We start from the raw sequence: 26,194 nt of genomic DNA on the forward strand, positions 1-26,194 counted from the left end.
TAGGGAAGTGAGAGCTTTCAGGAGGAGGTCTCAGAAGAGTGCTTGACCAACAGAGGTGAAGCAGACCTGGGTAATGGAAGGAGGCCTTGCCACTGGAAAGTTCTTCCTCCCCTAGAAGAAGGCATGTCTTCCCCAGTGTCACTTGGCGAGGAGCCAAGCTCCCGTGTGGCGATATGGGGAAAGAAGGAATACCAACACCCACCTCATTATGGAGTTCTCTTTGATTCCAACTAGGTCCAGGTTTGAAGTTTGGATTCCCTTTTGGATTCTGTGGACTAGAGGGAGGGTTGCAGGGTTTTTTTTTTTTTTTTATAGAGCCCACTGTAAATGAGAACAGCACACATAGGTGTCTGGGCCCTGGTACCATGGGAACAGGACAGAAGGAAGGAAAGTCTCTTGTGAGGGGCTGACGGACCTCATGTGAAGTGAGAATGCAGCTGAATTGTGTTAAGTGTGGTGGAAGGAAAATATTATGACAAAAGGGAAGATTTCAGCTCCGAAGGCATCCAACGTGGCTTTTTTTTTTTTCTTTCTCTCTGCAGAATAAATATGCAATAGCCTTGGGCTTCTCAAATTAAGGGCTCTCCAGTCCATTCTTCACACTGCAATTGGCAAACTCCCCATTAGGCAAACCTTTGTTTAAAACTCACCAGTGGCTCCCCACTGCGTGACCAGTGCTCACGCTCAAGCACTGTGTCCCCACAGTGTGTGTCCCCTCCCTCAGCCTGCTGTGCTCAATCATCTCTGGGCCTAGGCACATGCTGTTCCCCGTGCCCGGATCAACTTCTGTCTAGACAGTCAGGTCCCGCAGCGATGCACCTCCCCGGCCACCTGGTACTGTCCCAACCAGCCAAGTCTGTTGTAATCGCTTAAAGAACTACTTGTCTCTATTGTCATTGTGGTGGCCGGGTCCATATCTGTCTAGTTTGTTTCAGGTTCCCCAGAGCCTAGTACAGCTCCTGGCACAAACTGGGAAGAGGAAATGGACTCCTCAAGATTGACTGTGTCAATCTGAAGGATCTCTGTGTTGCCTTGAAACTCTGGAGCAGACCGAGGAGTGGAGCCGGAGGGACAGGGAGGGGATGGGAAAAGCTGCCTGTGGAGCGTGGCTGTACCCCTCCTCCTCTTCCCTGCAGCTCCCCCAGCTCCCGAGCTGACTAGCAAGAGGCACAGATATATTTTTTTTTCTGCTGACCACAGAAGGATAGACTATAAAACTCAGCTTCCCATCTGGTTCTTCATGGTCCAAGAAAATACAGCAATTTCAAACTCCAGGGAGACAGCCACTCAAATCTTGAAAGCTTCAACCTAGCCTGTCATAGAATCCCCCAGAGGGCAGCATGGATTTGACCGAGGAGGGAAATGAAGGAAGCCACCATTTCCAAGGGTCGACGCCCCAGCTCAAAGGGGCCTTTGATGTCTCCCATGCCAGTCTCCCCCTCTGGCCTTGAGAGCCAACCTGCTCCATTCAACAGCTGGTCCTTGCTTCTCTTTCTTTCTACTTGAGCCAACAGGCTCCTGGTCACAGGCACCCATCAGCAGTTTGCCTCACAGCCTGAGCCGAGAGTAGAAGTGGTCTTTCCAGGGGGGAGTGCTTTAACATCTGTCCCCATCCACTGTCCCAAACCTGGCTGCTCCTTCATCTCGCTGATGATGTGTTTGCCTTTTAATGTTTTCTGTTAGAACCAGAGTTAACTGAGAGCTGCCGATGAGAGATGCAAAGAAAACCGACCCTCCCTCTATATCCAAACCAGCACGGGAGGTGCTTGCCGGCTGGGGAGCATAGTCTGGCCACGGGCACACCCCTCTGTCTCAGGCAGGAAAGAAAATAAGACGAAGGTTCTGAAGAGTCACCCAGAGGCTGGTACCCAAACCAGAGAAGGGAATGTTCAAAAATGTGCTGAAATGCCAGCTCTGGAGAGATGTGACAGCCAGCCTGAAGGCTTCAGGCAGTTTGGGTAAACATCTAGACTTTGGGAACATTTCTGAGCCTGCTCTGTGATTCCTTTGAAGTTTATCCAACTTGAATAAACCCTCCAGAAAGCCAGGGCCAGTAAAGTAGGCTTTCTTTGGAAGTCCCCCTGGATTTGCCCTGTTGAGCCCTCCCTGGGCAGCAGGCCCATCAGAACCAGTGATCTGAGGAGCAGAGAAGAAAGACGCTCGAGACAGCATGTTCCTATAATATTCAATACATTGTCTTCTTCTTTTCTTCCTGCCCTTTTTACATATGGAGGGCACAGCAGATGGAAAACCCCCAGTGGACTTGGTGGACCACAAGCTTAGATCTAATCATGGCTTGCCTGGGACCCCTTCTCAATGATGTAACCCCAGCTATTTCTGAAGGCCCAGCCTGAGATGGGCATAAGTGCACGTCTGAATAACAAGAAGCACTATTTGAAGTCTAAAAAGTCTCTGCCTGAACCTGGAAAGCTGGTGACAGAGCCTGGCATGGGCACAGGCTGGAGGTTCCATCTCATTCCCTAGAGAAGCATCCCCTGGCTGCCTAGGCTGGGGCTGAGGCTAGTCATGAAATTACTGGTGCCTTGAGAAGTGCCTCCGTGTATCGAAGGGTGTCCAGGAAGATGAGCACACCTCAGCTCTGGTGGCATCTCCCCAGGTGCAAAGTAGCTCGGCTTCAGGTCACACAAAGAATGGGGTCCCAAATAGTTAGTTCACTCAGGAAGCAGATAGGGAACAGTGTGTCAGAGCAGGATGCAGTCTCCAGAGCTGCTTTTGGTTCGAGGCTAAGCAAGTGTCTCTTCCCAGAAAGGAATGCCCTGTGCGGGGAGGGGGGGAGGTCAGGCGGGGGGTGGGTGGGAGGTGCCTGGAGAGGGAGCAGGGCAAATGGATAACCTATGAACCTATGCGTGACACAACACAAACCTATATATAGGCTTGCCAAGGCCCTGAAGGACACACCCTTTCATAGCCCTGGGACCAAATGACAGAGAAGATACAGCTGCAGCACCAGGGGAACCCCATGGAAGTGGGGTTACAAATAGTTTTCTTTATTGTTAAAAAAAATATTAACAGCAACAACAACAACAAACACAGGAATAGCACAAACATTCACAACCCATCAGAGTCCTGCAAGCTTTGGCCATTTATTCCTAGTAGAGTCCTTCATCTCAGTGTGGGCGGGAGTTTCAGCCGAAAGGCCCCTTCATGCTCTTCATGGGTGGGTACTGCTGCTCCATTGGCATGGCCCCAAAGCAGTCTGAGGGGTTGCAGTGGCCTGCCTTCCCTGGCTGGCCCATGGGACCCGGAGGCCCAGGGATCCCAGGAATGCCTTGCTGGCCCATTGGCCCAGTTGCACCCATCTTGCCATAACCTGGAGGCCCTTGAGGACCTAAAGAGGGAAGAGCCAGAGAAGGGAAATCAGGAGACACAGATGACAGAAGAGACAATGGTTGTGACAAGTGACACCTTCATTCGTGCATTATTTGCCTGCTTGAAGAGTGGTTTCGTGAGACCTGCCTGCTTCTCTCATTGATTTCGCAAGGACAGCCACACGTCTGGCTAAATTGATTGGGAGCATCTTGTACCAGGAAAAGGGTGGAGGGCTTTTAACACACGGGTCATTGCATCCTCAAAATGGCTTCCTGAGCCTGTACCATTTCCCAAAAGCCATACATGAGCAATATCCAGAAGTGAAGCTGGCTTCAGAGCTAGGTCATCGGGACTTGACCCTGATGCTAAGGGTTCAGTGACCCATCAATATCACAGGGCCAGTAAGATGCCAAACAAGCCTTGGACTTGGGGTTCTGGTCCCCACCACACCACATCATGCAAGCCTAGCTCAGGACAGAGGGACTCAGCCTCTCTCCTCCTCCTCTTCTCCCTCAGGCCTAGCCCAGTGTTTTGAGTTGAAAGCCTCTTTGTAAGTAGTAATTAGGGTGGCGGTATAATGTGATTATATTGTCATAACGTGTGTGTGGTGGGTGGGGGGCTCTGCAGTTCTGGATTCATGGTCTCAGACTGCATTTTCCTACCTGGAGGGCCAGGGAGACCATTTTCTCCTGCAATGCCAACACCAATGTCTCCCTTTTCACCTTTGGTACCAGGCAGTCCTGAGACAAAAGCAATCAAGTTAAGTTTTATCTCTAAGCAGAAAAATGACAGCCATGTGGATCGTGAGATACACACACACACACACATCACCACCACCACCACCGTATTCACAACAGTCAGCCCTCACAGAGGTGCATATGCCCAACACCCTGGAGACCCAGAAGGTAGAGGTACCTCTCATTCCTGGCAAACCCTGGCGTCCTTCTCGGCCTATCTGACCAGGGAGCCCGGGTGACCCTGGAGCACCTGGCCGACCTGGAGCACCATCCTTCCCCGGAGGCCCTGGCCGGCCTGGAGCTGCTGCCACCTCCATGGGGAACTGCATCCTGGAGGTATAGTAAGCCATCCTCTCTGCAAGCAGACAGAGGCCAGGTCACTGGGTACTCAGAGTGGCTGCAGATGCTGCAGACATGCCACCAGCATAGGACAGTCTTTGATGGAGTGTTGGGACGGAGAACATGGGCGGTTCTCCCATATTCTTGTACTATAGCCTGCACGTGCCTTCCCGTGCAGACCTTTCCGAAGCACCGATCTGATTTTGGCATCTCTTTCCTTTAACCATCATCCCTGCCTTCTGAATATAGTCCCGGATTGGTCTCTTTGCCAAGCAGGCTGTCCAGCATCCACACCCCCCACTCCAAGTCCACAGCACACAAGCAGGAAAGAAAAACTTCAGACCACAGCCGCCCTCCCACCTGCTGCCCCCCACCTGCTGCCCCCACCCCTCCCACCTGCTGCCCTCTCCCACCTGCTGTCCCTCCCACCTGCTACCCTCCACCCCTCCTACTTGCTGCTCCTCCCTCCCACCTGCTGCCCCCTCCCCTCCCACCTGCTGTCCCCTCCCACCTGCTCCCCCCTCCCCTCCCACCTGCTACCCCCTCCTCTCCCACCTGCTGCCCCTCCCACCTGCTGCCCCCTCCCACCTGCTACCCCCCTCCCCAGCGCTCCTCCCACACAGGCTCATTTGAAGTCTGCTTTCTTAACCTCCTTTGCTCAAGTGGGGGATCAGGAGGACAATAGAGACCGATTTATCTCTAAGTAGAGCAGGTGACAAGGAGGGTCTGATGGATAGTGAACATGTGCTGTCACCCTGCTGTCTGTAAATGTGTGGGGGTGGGAAGGGGAGGACACTGGAGCTTCAAGGAAACCGCAGGCAGGGCTGGGTGAAGAAGTGGCTGGGAAGGGCGAGCATTACCCACCGCCACCCAGCCGGCTGCCAATTACCATCAAACAGTTTAATGATCTCTTGTCTGATAAACCTCTTGATATCATCATAATTCACCATGTCTCCCTGAGGAAAGAGAAGAAACCTGGCCTCAATCATATGTCTAAACTTGGCACGGGCCCAGGGAACAGACTTGATTTCCAGAAATAAAGGATGGCGAAGAGGGCAAAGGTCCTCGGAGCCTCCTGCAGAGTCATAATCCAAAGTGCCACCCACCCTGAAATAATACACATCTCATCCTAAGACAAAGTTTAGGGTGGGAGGGACCACCTTTCGCTCCCACTTCCCCATGAAAAACTAGAAGCTACCCATAGTCAAGCCGTCTCCTGCAGAATGGCAGAAGGAGTTGCTGAAGTGACCATGGGCCTGTATTATGGGATGGTGCCCGTCCATGGTTGCTGGCCTCCCCTTACCATAGAGCCCGGCAAGCCAGGCAATCCAGGGTTCCCTGCAGGCCCTGGGGACCCAGGGTGACCTCTCTCTCCTGCAGGCCCCGGTGGTCCAATAGGTCCCATGGAGCCGCTCTTGCCAGGACCCCCCGGCATGCCAGATCTTCCCTTTTCTCCTGCTTGGCCCTTCTGTCCTGCAGGTCCAGGGTCACCCTACAGGGACAGGTCACAGTACACTATTACCAACTGTTTCCAAGTCTGTGTCACAATGTGTCAGCAGCTTGCCCCTTCCCCAAGTCCCCAGCATGTCTGGCTGGGCTACAGTCACCATGATACAGACTCCCCTGTCTCGCCACCTCCCAGAGCAGTGCTTCTGGAGGGTAGTGCTTACATCCCTGGGAATGCTGGGAAATGCTCCTGGCTCCCACATGCCCTCAGTAGGAAGTGCCCAGGACCATTCACAATGCCCTCCTCACACCTTCCTCAGCCTCGGCTTGACAGATGTACCTTGTCATACCTGTCACTCTGGTTCTACCATGTTGCTTGAATCTGCTGTCTGGAATGCCCCAGCCTTGGCACCCCAATGAGCCCCCCTCTACTGTCCTCTGTGGAAACGTTCCCACCCCCTGTACCTTCCTCCCTCACTGCCTGGGGTCTCATAGCACTGTATCCAGTCTTCTTTAAAATTTGCTGCACTCTAGTGTCATGGTGACTAGGCACAGGGGCTGTCATTGTTCAGGGGGGCTTCTGTTTACCCCAGATCAACGCAGAGGGGCCCTGGAGTGAGCAATTATTAGGGGATTAAAGAGGTTTTCGTTCCCAGAGCTATAGATGGGACAGTCCCAGGTGAGGTCACATTCCCTCTTTCCTGCCCACTGGCCACCCTAGGCCTCCTTTGTGGCTAAAGTTGCAGCTTGGAGTTCCCAAATATCTCTCTTTTCAAACCCAGTCAGTGCCCCCTCACCTTTGGGCCAGGAGGTCCATAGAGTCCCTGCTTTCCAGGAGGTCCCTATTAAAAAAAAAAAAAACAACACAGAAGTTCATGGTCTGGTCTGGGCAGCTCCACCTAGGCCCCTGGGGTGGGGGTGGAACTGGGAAAACCAGCATCTTCCACCCTAAGATCCTGGTTGTGTCCAGCTGGGCTGTGTGAGAAAGGATGACAGCTTCCTTTCCAACCAGGGGCTGACAGCTGGGAGGGAGGCTGATGTCCCCTGTGGCATGGCCTTGTTTGATAGTACATTGGCCTGGTCCCTCCTCACAGATGTGACAGAAGTCAGAATGGGGAGGCCAGTCTGAGCTAGAGGAAGGCCTGGCAGGAGCTGGGCCCAGGGAGCCTTTGTTTGGCGTTTGTTATCCTTAGTGTCTCTTTCTGACTAGAAGTAGGGTCCCCTAGTTCCATTAGACCAACAAGAGATACCAACTTGGAATCTGTAGGGGACTGGTTCCAGGATTCCCCATGGACCCCAGGTGTGTCTCAGCTCCCTTTTGTAAAATGGTGTGATCCTAAATGTATCTGTCTGTGTGGTTTACATCTCTAATTACATAACAATAGGTACCACAGTGTAGATGCTACAAAGAGCTGTCATGCTGTGTTGCCTAGGGAATAATGAGAAGGGGAGGAGGAAGAGGAGGAGGAGGAAGAAGGGGAGGAGGATCAGGAGGAGGAAGAAGAAAGGGAGCCAGGAGTGGTGGTACACACCTGTGAGCGAGGGAGGCTGAAGCAGGAGGATCATAAGTTTGAGACCAGTTTGGGCTATAAAGTTCCAGGCCAGCCTGAGTACAAAGTCTCAAAAAAAAAAAAAGTTTCTATATATTCAGTTTACCTGCGAATTTTCCCTGAATATTTTCAATCAAGCTGTGACTGAGTTTCTTGGTGTGGAAACTGTAGGTGCAGTGTCTGTGGGAGGTAGTCTGCCCCCCCCCCCCACGTGCTGTGCTTACAGAGGGGATGAGGAATGGAACATAGGGAGGACCAGGAAGGGGTGTCCCCAAGGGACAGGGACAGGGAGCACAGTACCTCTTTGCCAGCTGCACCGTCCGAACCAGGCTCACCCTGGGGAGCAGAGAGCATCGGAAACAAGATGAGCTGTCACCCAACACAGCCTCTCAAGCCGCACACCCTGCCTGCCCTATGCTCTGTCCCATGAGGAGCCCTGATCCTGCCCCACCCCCACCCCAGTCTGCCTGAGCTGGAGCAAGGTGCCTCTTCTTGAGAACTGTATGCCTTTCCTGGCCCCGAGTGTGTTAAATGTTTGCTGAAGGACCTCATGAGCTGTGGGCCTCTGTCCTCAGTGAGACTGGCCAGCACACCTCAACAGAAGCTGTCCAGCTCTGAGCCCCCCACCCAGGGCTTTCTGGTGGGCTGTGGAGAAGAGAAATCTGGGACAGCAGGACAAGGGGTGGCCACATCTAGGGCCCTGGCAGCTCCCGAGTCTATGGGGCGAGAGGAAGCCTGGAAGGGAGAGCGACCTCGACCTCGGGAACAGCCAGCCGAGTTCAGGGTGAGCAGGAGTGCTGAACCCCCCCCCCCCGCCCCCCGGCCCCTGGGAAGTGGGCCCAGTGACCATGTGCACATGACTGGAGTCGGCCATCACATCGGGGACTGCCAGCCCTAGCTTGCTACTATGCCCTGGAAGAAAATCTGTTTGGTGGGAAACCCCCTGTCAAGGAGACCTGAGCCCTCTTCCTGGGCTTCCCAGAAACTTTACATCCCTGAGGCTAGCAATTGGCAACACCTCATGTGGTTTGCCGGTCTAGATCTCTATGGAGGGGAGGCCTCTGCAGGTTGACTGAGGAGTACAAAATTTGCAGCGGAGCAAGCTGGGGAATCAAGTCTCAGCTCCTCCCTTTACTAGCTGTGCAATTCAGAGCAGTCAGTTCAGCCACCCTGAGCCCTCATTTCCTCATCTGAAAGCCCAGGGACAATTGAACCTCCAAACTTGGTTGCAGAACACATTAAGACAAAACACACACCCAATCTAAGCTAAGGCTCACTTTGGCACAGTCCGTGGCCAGTATAACATCACTCTGAATGCTAAATGGACTGAGCTCAAGTCTGGCTTCTGAGGAGCTCAGAAAGTTATAGTAATAGCTCTGTATTTCTGGTTCTTGATATTTTCAAAGACTTTCTGTGGTTACTGACAAGCTCTGCAGGGGCAGGGGCAGGGGTAGGGGCAGGGGCAGGGGCAGGGGCAGGGGCAGGGGCAGGGGCAGGGGCAGGGGCAGGGGCAGGGGCAGGGGCAGGGGCAGGGGCAGGGGCAGGGGCAGGGGCAGGGGCAGGGGCAGGGGCAGGGGCAGGGGCAGGGGCAACACATGGACCAGGACTTCTCTCTCTGATAACTCATCAAGGGACCTGCATCAGGTTGTTGGTGTGTCCTCAGTGGCTGTGTGCAGCCGGCTTGGTGAGCCAGCTTACAGGGCTCATCCGTCTGAATGCAGACCAGTCCCCAGATGCTGCCACCCTGCTATGCTAACAGCATGATTCAGAGCTTCTGTAAAGACCCCAAGTGTGCTGTGCAAAGCCAAGTGATCCTTTCCCCTGGACTATACGATGTGAAATCTTACTGGAGGGCCGGGGTGTCCGGGTGTGCCAGGCTGGCCTGGGAGGCCCGCCAAGCCCCTTTCTCCAGGGACTCCACGATCTCCTTTCAGGCCCTTAAAAAAAAAAAGACAGGATGAAGATTACTGGAGAGAAGGAGAGGCAGAGGCCACAAAGCCAGACCCCTTGCCATGTTCCAGGGGCCCAGCCCCACAGGAGCAGATGGCATGCCTGTGCCTGTGGCATGGCCCTAGGATGGCCCAAGCCCTTTGCCTTCTCCCAGAAGAGAGATCTTTAGGACAGATGGCCAAGGAAGGGAATGAAAGCAAGTCATTTCTTCGTCCCATTGGCTTGGTCTAGAAGGAGCCCACAGCAGAAACAGCAATATTCCTTAGAGTAAGTGGTAGAAAGTCACTCACCACGGTGGAGAGCCCAGGTGGACCGGGCTGGCCTGGAGGACCCTGTGGCCCCTAAGGAGAGGAGAGTCAAGGCATGAGAGTCAAGGCACGGTACAGTAATGGCTTTAACAAACAGACCAGGCTGGAGGGCGGTTAGGCAGCAGGAACATTCCTACATTGCATTAGCTTTCTTTTCTCCTGAAATTGGTCCTTCCTTTCTGATCTTACACTTGAACTTCTACCAGGAGCCCTGGCTCCAGAGCAGAGGTGGAGAGTGGTTGAATACCCAGGATCCTGTGCCCAGCGCTCGCTGAGTGGTGCACCCGGGCTTGTGAGGTGCAGAGACCAAAGGCAGGAGAGAACAAACTACTAGCTTGGATATCTTCCAAGAGCCTATGCGTCCTAAAGGCAGCCCAGCATCCCACTGTTCTACGGGAGAAGGTCTGCACAGCAGGGGTCCACAAGTCCCAGGGGCAGGGGCCATATGTATCAAAGGCCATGTCCCCCACCACCCACAGCCACAGAAGGGACTCCTGGCATCTCCAAAGCCCTTGGCCATATCAAAGAAGGGGGAGGAGATCTTTGGGGCAGACAAAAAGGCTGATCCAACATCCACATGGGAAAGTTCTGTGGCTCCTCCCCCCAGGTCACAGTGACATGCTACACCCCTGGCATGTCCCTTCCTGACACTGCAGGGACTGTATCTAAATACTCACAGTCCAGAGGTTACCTGCTCACCGGAGCAACACCTTCTCTGAACCCTATGCCCCTCCCCGGGACATTCTGGGCCATGGCTCCTAAGCTACTCCCATAAGACTCCTGGGGTGGGACTGTTCAAAGCTGGGACCAGGAGAGAGCAGGGGTCTAGGCTGGACAGAACAGTGACAGGAACAGCCCCAGGAGGTCCTCATCCACAGCCCCCATGAGTCTCTACTGGGGACCAGAGGTCCCAGAACAGGTTCTCTGAACTCCTTGAGATATATAAAAATGGGGACCTGAAAGTCCCCCCTCCCCTGCTTTTTATTTGTCATGAAGTACTTTTAATGTTCCCAAACCCCTCCCAACACTATACAGCCATACTATATTAGCACACAGTGGATTCACTTTCTCTGGAGCCCTATCAGCTTGCTGCTGTCACACTGTCACTGATGAGAAAAGTGGATAGGAGATGCAATATTGCTTAATAAATGTTCTCTCCGATTCACCCTAATAGTAAAAGCACCACCCAGTTGCCCAAATGAACTTCTTGGTTCCTCTCTTTCTCTCACTCAGTCCTCCTTCACTTCAGACCAAGGGAGCAAGCCTCCCTGCCCCCCTGCAAGCACATCCCAGATCCCCTTAGCTCTCTGTCCCCTCTCCCTCCCCACCACCGATCCACCCACTTCTTGTCAGCCCTTCCCTGAGTGTGCCTGCCCTGTGAGGTATCTTTTTTGGAGCCCAGCGTGGTTTCTGATCCCACGTGCACTTCTCAAGCTATTCCCATGCCCAGCGTGGTGGGTTTCTTGAGGTCCCTCAGACATGCTGAGCTCCTGGCTGCTTTTGGTTCGGTGTATCGGTGTCATCCCTTCTGCCTAGAGCTCTTCTCCCAGGCTAGCAACAGCTGCCTCCTCCCTTCCTTGAGGCCTCAGTGATGTCATTTCTCCAGCCAGGGATCCGCTAAGGCAGTGAGTGGTCCTCAACCTCCTTAATGCTGCGACCCTTTAACACAGTTTCTCAGACTGGGGTGACCCCAACCATGAGAAGATTTTCATTTTTAACTCATAGCTGCAATTTTGCTGCTGTTATGAATCAGAATGTAGATATATGACATGCAGGATATTTGATACATAACCCCCCCCCCCCGGAAGGGTCGTGACCCACAGGTTGAGAAACGCTGCCTTAAAGTTCTCCCCACCTACCCAGTTCTCCCCTGTAACATCACCCCATCCCTTGAACCTTTCTTATTCCCTTGTTTCCTGTGCCTGCAGGGAGGTCCCGTGGGACAAGGGCCCTTGTCTATGTGGCTCTGTGCTGTGGCCCTGGCTTGGAACAGATGGTCAATAATTGCTTATTGACTGACTGAATGGCTCGTGTCTGGTAAGCAAACATGCATGTGCCCGGAAAATCCAAAAGGCGTTGGAAAGCAAAAGCCACTTAATTAGATGAGTCCAAAGCCCTCGCATCTCCGCATGGCTGGGGCTCCTGTGGCCACCACGAGCTTACCACATCCCCCCCCCCCCCAGTGACATCCTAGTTCATAGAAGCAGAGACAAAAACAGTTTAACTCACAAGATGCCCTGGGGGTCCTGGTCGTCCCTGGGGTCCCATGGCACCGGGCTCACCCTGCAGGATCAGAAAGAAAGAGGTGACACAGAAACTCACTCACCTGCACACCCGTGGCTGCTTTCAGGGGAGAGATGAGCAGAGCTTGTGGTGGTGCCATGGAGCTTTAGACTCTAGCCTTCCAGGGCTTAAAGGCCAGGCCTGCCTTTTGGGTGGTTGTCCAATGGTGCTCTTAGGGAGGGGACCAGTTATAACTGTCAAGTTGGGGGGCGGGGGGAAGCGGGCGAAATTTCACACCAGAAGGCCAAGGAGAGAAGGCAGCCACTCTAATGCAGGAAATGGGAAGGTAATGCAGGAGAGAGGCTACATCTCAGACTTAGTGGAGCCCCGGGCCGCATGACCACAGAACCCCAGTCCTTACCTCTGCCCCTGGCCGGCCACTGCTGCCAGGAGGACCGGGTTTTCCACAGTCACCCTAAAAGAGAGAGGTGGCAGTTTGGCTTGGTATCCCCATCCCCACGTTAACCCTGGATCAAGGGAGCTCTGACATCTTGCCCTGGCTTTGGCCAGAGGGCCACTGATACTCTTCAAGCTGGTAGGTGTCAGCATCCTGACCCAGTCTGGTGGGCCCTGGTGGCCTCAGGAAGCCAGGACTAGAGTAGCAGCTCAGCCAGGGGTCGGGTGGCAGGCAGTTTAAACCCAGGCTGGGCTGCCCAACTCAGGCGTTAGGTCTGAAGAGACTGGGGACATCTGTTGAGCAGAAGTCCTCCTTACCTTAGGCCCAGGGAGGCCGGGATGACCTGTTTTCCCCTTGAAGCCCTGGAAGGAAAAGCAGGGAGATGTAGTGCCCGAGATCTGATACCCGAGATGCCCCCACACCTTCCTGCGCAGGCTATATCAGTAGAGTCTATTGCAACCATAGCATGAGGACATGGAGGCTCTGAGGAGAGCCAGGAGGGGGGACTCAGAGCTCCCGGCTCCTTCCTTCAGCTCAACTTACTGGAGGTCCCATGAGTCCGGGAGGGCCAGCGGGACCTGGGTCTCCCTAGGGAAAGAAAAGGAAGCATTGAGGAGGTTTGACTCAGCCCTGACCACACCCACTCTCCACCCGACTCTGCCTCTGAATCTCCATTCCCAGGATGTGCTGGGAACCTTAGATGGGACAGAGGGGAAATCCCAGTCTGGCTCAGCCTCTGACTGACTGGGGACTGTGAACGAGCCCCAGCCCCTCTGTGGGCCTTGGTTTTGTTTCTTTTGGTTAAGGATGGGAAATGACCTTGATAGCTCCCCCCTTTGCCACGTTCCCATTGCTCTGATTGCCCAGAGTAAATCTCAACCAAGGAGCCAGAGCCTGCTTAGGCCTGTCATGATTACAGCCTTATTCTTTCCAGAATACAGCCTACTTCCTCCAGCTGTCTGGGTTTCGGGATCTAAGTGGTATCTCTGTCACCATCCAATTCACTTAACCTGGCTAAGTCTATTAGGAGGCGTGAGAGACTCAGGGGAGTCTGAGGCCAGCCGGGAGGAGACTTGGATACCCTGATTAAAGGGCGACTCCAGCTCACCTCATCAGCAGGGAGGGCTCCTGCCTCCCATCCAGCCCCATCTTACCCTCAGGCCAGGCTTGCCGTCCTTCCCGTCCAGTCCGTCCAGCCCAGCAGGGCCCTGCACACGAGAAAGGCATTGTTAGATGCTGCTCTAGAGCTTAGGAGGAGGGAAGTCTGCCCCAGCCCCATGGTTGGCTCCACTTCTTACCCAATTCACACTGTTATCACAACATGCACACACACTCACACAGCACACAGGTACTCCATCCCACATGCCATCGGGCCCAGAGGCCACACACTCACCTGAATCCCAGGAGGGCCTGGTGGCCCAGGGGACCCAGGCAAGCCTGAGGGACCTCGAATCCCTTCACTGCCCTGAAACAGGAACACCCAATGAAGTCAGGGTCAGGCATGCTGACCCTGGGAGTCAGGACATTTGGCTTCTGGTCCTGGTTCTACGTTGGCTAATTAATGTATTCCACACGCTGTCTTCTAAGAACCTGTGTCCTTACCCACCAAGGGCCCCTTTCCCTCACTGCTTTATGGGGAGTGAGAACTTGCTTAAGCCAGGGTTGTCCCAGAGGCCGGTACGTGTGTGTGTGTGTGTGTGTGTGTGTGTTTAATTTATATTATATGTGGGCTTTCATGCCTCAAAGTGGGGAAGGTGAGGAGATTCCTGTACTCCAGGGTCTCATGGTCCCCGAGGGCCACATGCCTGCTGGAGTAAATGGCAGTGCAACACCACATCAGCTTTGCAAGGATGGAGCTGCAGATCTCAGGGATTGGGGGGGGGGAGGCCCATGGTGGCCAGGCCTTAGGGAAAATGTCACAGGAGTGTCACCAGATGGTGGACTCTGAAGATGAGTCCCTGGGATGAGGCAGGAGGGAAGCTAGAGAGGACCTAGGAGAGAGAGATTTGGAAGTGGTCCCATGCCTGTGACCTGGGTGTCAGGGCCCTTAGGGTAGATGGACTGGGAGATGAGGCTGGGGAGGTGGGCTCTGGACCTGAAGGGGCCCCACGTAACATGTGGCACATAGTCAAGAAACAGACCAGTGGCTTTGACATCGCTTCTCAACACCCTGGGAGTTGGTGGGGGACCCTTGACCCTTGACCCTGGGAGCATAAAGGTGGTTTCTGGGGCCAGAGGGTAAGATTCCAGAACCTTCTTCCAGGTCTTATCCAGAGCTTCCTCGCTTGTGTCTGTTCTCTATGAGGTTGCACGCGAACTTTTGTCTAATAAAAGGCTCAGGGGCTGTAAAACCACCTGCAAACAGCTATATAGCCATGGAAAGCCCAAAGCAGGGCAGCGGGGAGGAGAATAGGGGTGTGGACTGGGAGGTAAGATGCGTAAGGAAACGTTACTGTTTCCCCTGGGCAGGGGAGAGGCTCTGCGGCAACGGACAGACACAGCTACAGGGCGGAAAGTCCGGGGTGTTGCAATACCGCCATCGACCAGGAGGGGTCAGCACAGTTCTAGCCAATGTCAGCCCCGCTGAGAGTTGAGATGAAGCACCTCTAGCCAGCAGTGTGGGATTCTCTGCAATGACCAGCCTAAGCAGGACTTGGCTACCACCTCCATCCTTCACTGGGAAGGCAGGCATGAGAGGGAGCTGACAGCCACCATACATCTGATGGGCACAAGCCTGGGGAGGCGGCAGAGGGACACTCATCTCTGATGCTAAGACAGTGTGTGCCCTGGGTAGCTCCCTACCTTTTGGGTCTTCCAATTGTTTTCTTTTCCTCATTATACAGTGAGAGGCTAATGTGTGGCTTCAGAGAAGAGAGGCTCCCAGAAACCACAGCGCCCTGTGGATGCCTCCTCCATCCAATGCTTAGAAATTAAGCCTGGGGTCTCCTCCAGCTCCTACCCAGTACACAAGGGAGCCCCAGCTTCTGCTGAGCCAGGGACGTCGCCTCCAAACTGCAGCAGGGCTATGTGCCTAGCTTATCACTGTAGTTCTAGAGTCAGTCCTGCAGAGTTCCAAGGCTGCTGTCCCTAGATTATCACAAAATCACAGGTGACCCTGTGTCTTTGGGGCCCTTGGGGACAGCCTACAGAGAGAGGCACCCCCTCCTCCAGGTATGCCTCCATTCAAGGGGTCCCAGTTTCATCCGTTCCCTGGCTCCTTGCCCCCTCTGCTTCCCCTTGAGAAATGAAGCTGGCTGAAGCTGGCCTGTCACAGTCTAGGTACCCGCCTCTACCAGTCCTGTGCCTCTACCCCCACCTTGCTTATGCCAGTCTCCTGGCAAATCGGAGCCCAGGCTACTCAAAGGCTGAGCAGGGGGTGGGGAGGATTAGGAGAGGGCGTGGGACCATCCACAGAGCCATCCGTTGGTGAGCACAGCGGGACAACGATGGACTTGTCTGTGAATTTTCTCAACAGTGGCAACAGCTGCTTGGCTTTGGCAAAAGTGGGGTTCGGCTCACCTTCTCTGCTTGGGGGCCAGGTGGGCCAGGAGCTCCAGCTTTGCCTGGGAATCCGGGAGGGCCCTGTGTCAATGAAGAAGTGGGCAGGGATGGAAGCGGGGCTCCTTCCCCCTTCCTTTTGGGTGGGCGCCATCTATCTGCCTGACCCTCCGTGGTTACCTGGCTCCTGAAATCTATCAAGGCCACCTGGACTGTTTCTCCCACCCCCTGCCTCCCTGGCCCAGGTCCATCTTCATCCGGCAGGCCCTGCTCCTCCCAGTGGGACCGCCTTACAGGGAACTCCTGTGTCTTTACTCACCGGTGGGCCTGGGAAGCCTGGCTGGCCTTGAAATCCCTAAGGGAAGAAGTGAGGAGATCAGCCCCCCCCTCGTGGATACTTGGTGGAAAGAGGAACAGGCTGGGGTAGCCTCAAGTCTACAAGCTTTGTCCTTGTCCTCCAGTCTGTCCTAGATGGGCAGCAGGTGAAGCCCCCTCAACCTCCCAGACCATGCTCACCTGGTCGCCCTTCTCTCCAGAGCTCCCCTGGGGGCCTCGCTCTCCTCGGGGACCCTGTCGCCACAGAGGAGAATGCAGATGAGAACTCAGTCTTCCTGTCTCTTGGGCCGCAGGGAGGGGCCAGGGCACTCTCCCACCTCCACCCCCACCCCCACCCTGTGCCTGGCACTCACCGCTGGACCTTGGGGACCTGGAAGGCCTTCAGATCCTGGTGGGCCCTGGGGACGCAAAGGAACAGAATCAGTCACTCAGAAACATGAGGAGTAAGGCCCGGGGTGGGGGGCAGAGCACGAGGCGTGGGTGTCCTCTCCACCTGGCCCTTCAGTTCCCTGGAACCAGCCCGCTAACTAATCCTGCTACCTCCTGGCCTACAGCAATCTGGCCAAAAATTATGAGCTAATCTCTCTTGTGTAGGTCCAGCTCTGACTGTGTCAGTCTCTGGCTCAAAAGCCTTCCGGGGCTCCCCTCTGTCTAATGAATGAGGCGTAAGCTTCCCACTGAGGCTGGGTTTACAGGCATCCTGTAATCTATCACCAGCCACCCTTCCCTGCTTCACACCCCTCTCCCTGCTCCCTCCGCTATGCTTTCGCTCTGTGCAGACTGCTGTACCCTGAACACCCTTCTGTTGGGTCACACCCTCGGGCCTGGGCATTGCTATTCCCTCTCTCTGGAATGCCCACCATTCATCTCTCCTTCAGTGTGTCCTGAACCCTCAGGGAACCAATGCTGTCCCTGCCAGGACCCACCTGTGACCTCCTGCTCCGTGGGCCTGGCACAGGTCCATCCTCCCCTGTTCCTCCTTGGGGAAGGACCCCTTTCCTCTTCTACAACATCATCATGCTACCCGAGCCCCACTCTGCTCAGGGCTCTCAGCTCTCAACATTTTTGTCTGTCTGTCTGTCTGTCTGTCTGTCCGTCCGTCCGTCCGTCCGTCCGTCCGTCTGTCCGTCCATCCATCCATCCATCCATCCATCCATCTATCTATCTATCTATCTATCTATCCATCCATACATGTTTTATCTGCTTCTTGCTGCAGGGCAGGGCTCACAGGGCCTTTTTTGCTCAGTGCAGACCCCTCAGAAGGACTCGCAGCACCCAGCCTGCCTAGGAGACCACCCTGTGGCAGAGTAGAAGAGTGAAAGGGTTGGCCTGGCTGGCGTTTGTGAGAGGGAGAGAGAAGGCTCCAGCTCTAGCTTAGCAGGTCCCGGCTGTGAGGGCTGAGGTTCTTCAGCAGATAGACATGGACTCCAGCCCAGCCCTCCTCCACCACTAACTAACTCTCTGGCTGGCTGCAGGCCTCTGGGTGAGTCATGTCACTCAGAAGCCTGTGACCTCATATGCTAGCAGTCCTCAGCTCCTTCCTTCAGTGTAGGACCCCCATGAAGGTGGCCTCAATAGAAGAAGAAGAAGAAAAAAAAAGCTCCTGGCCCTGATTTGGCAGGAGAGGGGAATTCTGCCAGCTGACTGGGCCCTTCCCCTCCTCAGTTGACTCCTCTGCGAGAAGCCTGCTAGGATCTCCTCACAGCCTCTGCCTCCGCCTCCGCAGCCACCAGCCTGTGCAGAGCAGCAGCTGGAGTGACTGGGGCAGGGGCAGCAGGGGTCACTGGCTCCTCCTCACAGGAAGATCTCCAGTCCAGCGGATGAAGGTGGCGGTGGCGGTGGGGGGGGGGCACCCTGCTTGAGGCTCACCTCACATCCATACCCACGCTGCAGCTTACCGACTCGCCCTTCTCTCCCGAGGGGCCAGTGTATCCTCGCTCTCCCTTGATACCCTGATGAGAAAACAGCAGAATTAGCTCTGTGGCCTGCCTACCACCGTGGTGCTAATGCAAGATGTGGGGGCAGGGTGGGGGTGGGGCGGGGCGGGGTGGGGGGTGCAACTGGTGCCCAGACTGGCACCTGAAGGCTCAGGGCACCAAAGTAGGGGATGAGAGAGAAGAGATGGTGGCCGGTAAGGCCTCCCACCTGCCACTGTGGCTCACGCTGGAAAGTGGGACATATCCACCCCGAGGGCACCTTTGCAAGGGGTGGCACCTCTCAGATGTCTACCTCTCTCTCCTAAATCCCTGTAGGAAGCAAATCTCAGTTCTTTCTGAGCCTGGGACTCATAATGGCTTCCAACAGTGTCTCCTTCCTTCCCTCCATCAAAATGGTGGTGGCCAGCCATATTACCAAGGGAGCCAAAGTGGGGTAGGGGTCAATATGGATGACCTGGCCGAGACTGAACGCCAGGAAAGAAGGGACCCAGTTGAGGGGCGCCCCGCCTGTTCTCACCACCAGCCTGTACCTCCCGTACCCCCAGAACCAGAGCTCTCTTACTCACAGGCAGTCCTGGGGGGCCCATGGCACCTGGGTAGCCAGGTTGTCCTGGAGGACCCTGCAAATAAAGGCAGACATGATGAGGGACCAGCCCACAACATTTCTGTGACCCAAGCCTGAGTACCTGGCTCTGCCATCCAGTAGGTGCCTGCCCGTCCTTGCACACGGTGACTACTCTGGGCCATTCCCCAAGCCCAAGTTCTCTTGGCTAGGGGCCAAAGCCCCAGGCTCACCTGAGCCCTGGGAACAGAGCAGGAAAGGAGGCCCAGAGTGAGGTGGGGGGACCAGGCATACAAGAAGGGTGCACAAGTGCTACGGGCGGGGGGGGGGAGGGCCCACTGGCAATGGCATACAGGAGCCAGAGCTGTGTGTGCTCCTAGGGTATAGGCGCGCATGGATGCCCAGTTGCTTGGATCCAAGGGGTGTGTGGCCCTTTCTTTTGTAGGCTTCAGCCCTTCTGATCCAGGCTGAGAATTTCAAAAGAAGGCTACCTCCCTCCTTCTACTCAGTGGCTGCCCCTCCACCAGCTCCACCGGGCTCCTCGGCCTCTTCTTACCGGTTCTCCTTTGTCTCCAGTCAGGCCCGTGAGGCCTCGCTCCCCTTGAAGCCCCTTAGAGAGAGAAACCGTGAGGAACTGCAGAGGAGGCTAACCCCTACCTAGCCCATGTTCTTCCCTGCCCCACGCCTGCCTCTTCCCAATCTGCACAAAGGTCACAAGTGGTGACCCAGTGTCCCTGGGCAAAGCGACTGTCTCGGGTGTACCCCGGAAGAGTAAGTCCAAACATATGGGTGCCTGTCAGGAGCACAGCTTCCAGAGAGGCAGCTGCAGAGACACATTTGCTCAAGTGAGCAGTGGACAGGGCAGCCCCCAGGAAACCTTCACTGTCGTTTCCTACGCCAGAGGCTGTCTGGGGTGCACCTTTAGGAGATGTGTGCTCCTTCAGAGGGGGGCTGTCCGGATAGGTGCCCCCACAAATGATGTTCTTCTCTATGTCACCATGGCACTTACCTGTCCCAATTCCCACCCAAACCCAAATCACCCTCTTTAGGGATACAAGGGACAGGCAGGAGAGGGCTCTCTCCAGAGCAAACCCCTGGCACTCAGTGGCAGGGACATTGGTTTCCATGGAAGTCCCTCATTCCTCACCCTGATCTCCACAACTCCAACACTGAAAACATCTCGGCTGCCCCCTTCTCCCCCGTACCTGCTAGAAGTGGTACCCAAACCTCTCCATGACACAAGACAGACGGCTAGACAGACAGATGGCCCCATTCACCCAAGCAAGCAGAAACAAACATGGTCCGGCCAGGGATAAAGACATGGGAACAGATGGAAATGTGACAAGGAGGGGCCCTGGCCCCTGGCCTCCACCGCCACTCCTGGGAGGGCAGGAGCCAGCCCGGGGAACACGAATCCAACAAACAAGGGGTTTAGCTTCCATGACCCAGGAAAGAGCAACAGTGAGGATGGGGGAGGGGTTACGATTTAAACACACCTGTGACAATGACGGTGACAAGACAGAGCAATTAACGACACCTGGCAGAAGGATCGGCCCAAGGCCCTAGACACAGTGGGGCAGGGCCCTAACACCAGAAACCCAGCAGGCTGGTACCACATGCCCAGTCTTGGAGCAGACTCGGCCTGGAGCCAAGGAAGAGGGAAGAGAAGGCTATGGGTTTCCTCTGGCCGCAGGGAAGGGTGCACACGGAGCTGCCTGTAAATCCCCAGAGTGCCTCTGGACAGTCCTACCAGGCAGCAGGGCAGCTGACCTGTGCCAGCCTGCAGTGTGAAGCCCTAAAGCTTTGGCATCTCTGCCGGGCTCAGAGCCAGGCGCCTGGCAGGGCCCCAAGAACTACTTTCAGCAAATCTTCAGTCCACCCGGCAGTGGTGGGAAGCAGGAGCGAGCCGGGAGAGATAAAGGGGCTCCCTTCCTAGAGGCACCAACTTCCAGTGAGAAGGTAAAAGAGGCTTTGGGGACAGAGGGGAAGTGATGTGTGTGGGCAAGGAAGATGGAGGGGGTGAGAAGGAGAGGCCGTAGGAGAAAGTGCCGGAGATGCCAAAGGGAGTGCGGAGAGGTCAGAGACCAGAGAGCCAAGCCGCAGGGACCTAAGGGAACCTGTGTCGTTAGCTACCATGTCTGTGGAGGACAATGAACAGAACACCAGGACACAAAGGGGGTAGAGGAGATGGCACAACCGGGGACGGGGCAACGACAAGCGGAAGCCACAGAGACCTGGCTGGCAGGAAGGGGGGTGGAGTGCTGCTAGGTTCTTACGGGCAATCCGGGGGAGCCAACAGCACCAGGAAAACCTGGGGGGCCCTGGTGGGAGAAACAGGCAGGTCACATCTCACAAGAGCGGTCACCCTAGGGGAGCCTAGAGTCTGCAGCCGGGAGCCTTGGCGGGGAGTTTTTCAAGGCCACTGAAAAGGAGCCTTAGCAGAAGGTGGCCACTGTTACCCTAAATGGGGTCCCAACAGGCAGAGAGAGCAGCAGCCTCCCCAGCCAGGAAACCCTTCCCAGGGCTCCCCAAGTTGGCCTCTGGTGGAGTGCAGATTATCTTCATTCTAGTTCTGCACCCCTCCCCCACTACCCGATCACCAAGGCCCCTCAGGTGAGTAGCCCCAAGGCCTCTATTTTTCTTCAACAAAGAACATATTACCAGCACTTTCCATTTTTTCTAGCCACATCTTTCATGCTTCACCAACATCCCTGTGAATTCTGGGTAGAGACCCCTGGCCTGGCGTTTGTAGACTCCCCTAGAGATGGCCTCATAGAGATATGAAGGGGACCATCCCCAAGCCTTTGTAAGAACTAGTGTTGAGGTGAGTAGAGAGATCTGGCTGCATACATATACCATGCTGGCCTGGGTCCCTCGTGTGGTACTAAATGCAGCGGGGAAGAGGAGGGGGACCTGAATGCATGCCCCCAAGGGCTTTCCCTAAGCGGATCCACAGGGACTGGGGCAGAGCAGGGTGCTTCAGGGTATTCCAAGTGGGAGAGCACAGCCCCCAAAAGATGCTCTCAAGAGGGGAAGGTATGGGCAGTGGGTGCCCCTGCCTGGCTGCAGAAGGGTGTGTGGGTTAGGACTTTCTGAGAGCTGTTCAAATGGACCAGGATACCAGGGATACTTACAATAGGGCCTGGAGGACCGGGAGAGCCCCTCATGCCAGGTGGACCCTGCAGAAGAAACCAAAGGAAGTGGATGAAGAAGGTGAAGATGAGGAGGTTCCACGGTGGCCCACGGTTCCACACCTTCTTCCAGCTCCCTGCAGTTGCAGACCAGAGAGAGCTGCTGCCGCCGAGGCAGAACCACTTAGCTGATGCTGAAATGGCCTTTCCTTCAGTTCATTCAGTCATCCAACAAGCATTTATTGAGCAGCTATTATGTGCCCGGGCACAAGCCCAGGGGCTGGAAACATAGCCATAAACAAAACATTAAAATCCCCACTTCGTGGCACTTATGTCCTAGAGGCGAGGTGAACAGTTACAGATGGAACACGGCTGGCACATAGTCGGTGCTCAGTTCACACCTGTGGCGTGTTCCTGAAGGAAGCAGATACTCGGGTGCTGGATGCTGATGAGGACAATGACGGCAAAGGGGATTCCCTGTTGCAGGGTGTAGGGGTGGGAGCTTGAGGGGGCATGTGAGGTATGGGAGCCTGGGAGGGGGTGTGTGGGGTGTGGGAGCCTGGGAGGGGGCATGTGAGGTATGGGAGCCTGGGAGGGGGCGTGTGAGGTATGGGAGCCTGGGAGGGGGTGTGTGGAGCTTCCATTTTAGAAAGGGCAGCATGTGAAGGCCTCACTGAGAAGCTAACCCGTGACTGAATTGCTGCGTGGGGAAGCAGGCCTGGAGAAGAGGGGTGCCAAGAGGGGAAGCAGCCAGGAACCGGCATGCCTGAGAAGCAGGAGAGGCAGAGAAGTGGGGGGACTCCAGGCCACACAGGAAGCCAGAGGAGCAGGGAGTGCTCAGGGCATGGGTGGACCCTGTGTCTCTGAGGCCCTACCTGGATGAGGGCCTGCTCCTCAGCCTTACCTCTTCTCCTCTTTGGCCTGGCATCCCTGGAGGACCAGGCAGGCCAGGGCTCCCAGAACAGCCAGGTTCTCCCTCACTGTTGTCTCCCTGGGGGAAGGGGATAGACGTGGTGGGCATATGGATTTGAGGAAGGGAGGGGGTCAGAGCAGGAGGGGTGGATGAAGGGAAGCAAGGATCCACGCACCCTGGCCTCCTCAGCTCTTGGGCGTTCCCTCTCTATGAAGCACTGTGGTAGACAAGAGAGGCTCTGTTAGGTAAGGCTGGTCAGGGGGCCTCTGGCACACACACACACACACACACACGCACACACACACACACACACACACACACATACACATGCTACCACACCAGACTTGCCAGCTCTCCTGGCTCAGTCTCTACCAAATGGAGATGGCGGGACCTGCACCAGGAAGTCCTTCTACACCAGGGAGCCCTCCTGTCCCAGCCTGCCTCTGCCCAGTTCCTACCCTGGCACAGTTGTCGAAACCTGGCACGCCAGGGATGCCCTGGTCCCCCTTTTCTCCTTTCTCCAGAAGGAAGGCTGGATGAGCCGTCTGGCCCTGGGCACAGTCACCACAGATGCTCTGATGGGGAAAACGGGAAGGACAGAAGGACACAGGTCAGAGATGGGCAGCCTAGGGGATGCCCTCACAGAACGCAGGGCCTGGGCACCCGGCCCAGCGGTCCTTCACCCTCACACTCTCCTTCCCCAGCCACATCCCTGCAGCAGCTCCGCTCTGTCCTCAGGGGACCCCATCACAGCAATTGGCTCTGAGTCTCCTCCAGGAAGAGGCTCAGGTAGGGCCAAGCCAGAGCGCTTTCCAGACAGGCGTGTGGGAGGAGGCGGAGGGACCCGCGGAGGGACCATCTGTCCCGCCTGTTCCTGCAACCTGCACCCGCCGCGAGGACAAGCCCCAAGGATCCAGGATGAAAAAGCTGGCTCCTGGTGCCAGCACCTCTGCCTGGGGATGCCAGGAGACAGCCGCAGGAGGAGGCCCTCAATGGATGTTCCTGGGGCGGGCCTGCAGCTCAACAACTGTCACAGGCTCCACAGGTCCCTGGGTCTGAACTGTCTGTCCTTATAGGAAAGGCTTTCTCTGGATCAGGCACTGCCCTTGTTTGGTCACAGACTCTGAGAGATGATAGAGCCGTTGGGAGCCTGGAGCTTCTCTGTTGCAGGCGTGGTGCTGGGGTCCGAGGCAGGAGCCCCACGCTCACTTTCACTACTCCTAGTAACATCAATACCAACGACCATTTGCACAGCAGCCATAAGGCCACAGGTTATAATGGGCCTTGGCGCATTCAGTCCCCAGAGCACAGAGAGGCTGCTTATGTTATGAGCATTGTAGAGATAAGAAAGTCGGTATTCAAAAGAGGTAGTGTGATTTGTCCAGGTAAGCCCGGATTTGTCCCTGCCTGCCTGTCTAGAGTCAGCACTTTCTCTGGGCTGCGGACACACAGTGACCACTGTCTCCCGGCCGGCTCCCCTGGCTGCCATCTGACTTCTCTTACAGCCTGAGTTCAGTTCCTGTGTCAGACCTTTTGTGGAGCCCTTGATTACAAAGCCAGCAAGTGAGATGTTAGAAGTGTGACCCATCTGGGTCACACCATCACTGCTTGGAGGGCAGGGCCTGGGGGACTCAAGCTCCCCTGAGACCAGGAGAGAAGGGGGTGGGTGGTCTCCTTGCTGTAACCTCACTGTGTAGCTGTAGCTCAGGGCTGCTGCCAGCTGCTTCTGGAAACATCCACGGTTCAGAGGGGCAGGGCAGGCAGCCCTTATATTGTGCCCTGACCAAAGCTCCCTGGGGTGACATAATGTCCACGACACTGACCAGCCTGTGCCCAAGAGAGAAGCTAGAGGAGGCTTCATAGGGAAGGGTATCCTGAGAGGCTGCCGCACTCCTAGAGAGGGGTCCAGGAGCTTGAAGTCAGCCTTCAGGGATGACCCAGCCCATGTCACTTCTAGAGGTGACTAAGCAGGGGGGGAGAGGAGACTCTAGGAAGCCTGAAGCTCCAGAGAACTTGGTCAGCCAGACCAGATCACAGCCCTTTGGCAGGACTGCAGGCTGACTCTCCTCCACAGCTGCTTTTTTTTTTTTAAAGTCCCTCCCCCTGCTGAAGTCTTTTCAAACTGACACCCACCCACTCCCCATACCACTTCACTGTCACACTCTGTGTGATGCCATGGTGGCTTTTGCGGACCCAGGTGCTAAGGTGATTCTTTGGCAGCTGATGCCAGCTGACTTCAGGTTGGGTTCTGTCACCAGGAGCACTGCAGGTGGGGACATTTGCGGCCTTCCTTTAAGCATTCACTCAATAAATGCTGCCTAGAGGGTTGTTCCAAAGCCAGAGGCCCAGCCAAGCCCTCTCAGACAGCTGCTTAGGAGGCCCTTCCCCCATCGCAGGGTGCCGGCAGGCTCAACCTGCTGCTGTTAGGTGGCAGGCAGCTGAGCACCTGCTGTGAGAATCCCGTTGGTGACACCTGCCAGCGGCCCTCTTACCTTGAGGAGGTGTTTCTCGATGGGTAAGGATCCCTGCAAGAGACAGATACACACAGGTTCTAGCTGGTCGGGAGGGGAAGCTTACACAGCCTGGAGGAGCGGAAGGAGGACCCCCACCAGAGCTAACGGGGCTGCGTGGCTAGCTCATTCCCAGGGAGGGCAGGAAGGACGATGGCCAGTGTGTCCTGGCTGATACCCACCAGCTCGGCAGTGAGCCCGGGCTGTCCTGGCAAACCGTTGTGTCCAGGCACTCCCTGAAGCAGAAAAGAAACAAGAGCTCAGGGACTCTTCTCCCGGCTTAGTGATCTCCTTGCTAGGGCTCACAGCCCTGCCACCTGTCAGCCGCTCTTGCATGGGTGGCAGCTCTGACTACTCTAGGCCTCAAGGTCTCCCACGGCTGGGGGCTGCGGGAGCCAAGGAGGCACAGAGGGGGGTGGTCCTCATAGGTAGTTCCACTGGGAGCATTTCCTTGCGCAGCAGGTCAGAAGCGGACAGGGGGCCTTCTTTCTACAGGGTGACTGCTGAGGGCTATCCTAAGCTGCTTTCCCGTACTTTCCCATTAATCACCACTATAGTCTCCTGGAGGCTACAAGCCTTTTGTTGCAGTCCTGGAAACAAAGGGACTCAGAGAAGGTCATAGGCTGAGTGATACAGATGAGTCACTGGGACTACTGGAGAGGACCACTGGCTCCCAACCTTCCTTCATCCCCTATTTGTGCCCCATCCCTTGAAATATGTCCCTGCAGTATTGGGTGCTTGTCCTCACCACCCAAGTAACTTTTGGAAGAGCATGAGCCCAGCGCTGTGCCTCAGTTTCCTTCTCTGTAAGACGGTCATCATGCAGAGATGGCTTCGAGGAGGTCATGCTGCTGTGAGGGACACAGCACAGAGCCCCGATGTAGGATGTGCCGGGACACTCCTGTTAAGAGTTTGCCACCCAGCCTCTAGCTTCCTTGCATGTTCACACTGCACATTTGCATATTAA

The 26,194-nt window shown here is 55.6% G+C and overlaps 1 protein-coding gene across 2 annotated transcripts in view; it reads right to left on the reverse strand.

The window, feature by feature from the left end:
- Positions 1-2,973: 2,973 nt before the first annotated feature.
- The window catches only part of Col16a1 (collagen type XVI alpha 1 chain), a 51,430-nt gene continuing 28,209 nt past the window's right edge, over positions 2,974-26,194 (reverse strand). For both annotated transcript variants that reach the window (XM_029476771.2, XM_029476770.2), the window contains 29 exons: positions 25,410-25,463; positions 25,210-25,242; positions 23,176-23,292; positions 22,893-22,934; positions 22,709-22,795; positions 21,808-21,852; positions 20,950-20,994; positions 19,230-19,283; positions 18,678-18,731; positions 18,073-18,126; positions 16,528-16,572; positions 16,355-16,408; positions 16,158-16,193; positions 15,860-15,922; positions 13,734-13,805; positions 13,495-13,548; positions 12,884-12,928; positions 12,658-12,702; positions 12,305-12,358; positions 11,890-11,943; positions 9,643-9,693; positions 9,250-9,339; positions 7,703-7,738; positions 6,650-6,694; positions 5,710-5,898; positions 5,296-5,362; positions 4,246-4,422; positions 3,993-4,070; positions 2,974-3,349 (listed from right to left, as the gene is read on the reverse strand). In XM_029476771.2, the coding sequence (XP_029332631.1) occupies positions 3,147-3,349; positions 3,993-4,070; positions 4,246-4,422; positions 5,296-5,362; positions 5,710-5,898; positions 6,650-6,694; positions 7,703-7,738; positions 9,250-9,339; positions 9,643-9,693; positions 11,890-11,943; positions 12,305-12,358; positions 12,658-12,702; positions 12,884-12,928; positions 13,495-13,548; positions 13,734-13,805; positions 15,860-15,922; positions 16,158-16,193; positions 16,355-16,408; positions 16,528-16,572; positions 18,073-18,126; positions 18,678-18,731; positions 19,230-19,283; positions 20,950-20,994; positions 21,808-21,852; positions 22,709-22,795; positions 22,893-22,934; positions 23,176-23,292; positions 25,210-25,242; positions 25,410-25,463 (2,043 nt within the window). In that variant the 3' untranslated portion in view covers positions 2,974-3,146. The remainder of the gene's footprint in view (positions 3,350-3,992; positions 4,071-4,245; positions 4,423-5,295; positions 5,363-5,709; positions 5,899-6,649; positions 6,695-7,702; positions 7,739-9,249; positions 9,340-9,642; positions 9,694-11,889; positions 11,944-12,304; positions 12,359-12,657; positions 12,703-12,883; positions 12,929-13,494; positions 13,549-13,733; positions 13,806-15,859; positions 15,923-16,157; positions 16,194-16,354; positions 16,409-16,527; positions 16,573-18,072; positions 18,127-18,677; positions 18,732-19,229; positions 19,284-20,949; positions 20,995-21,807; positions 21,853-22,708; positions 22,796-22,892; positions 22,935-23,175; positions 23,293-25,209; positions 25,243-25,409; positions 25,464-26,194) is intronic.

The sequence above is a fragment of the Mus caroli genome, unplaced genomic scaffold (genome assembly GCF_978045245.1).
Source record: "Mus caroli unplaced genomic scaffold, Mus_caroli_1 scaffold_6, whole genome shotgun sequence".
Classification (NCBI taxonomy): Eukaryota; Metazoa; Chordata; class Mammalia; order Rodentia; family Muridae; genus Mus; species Mus caroli.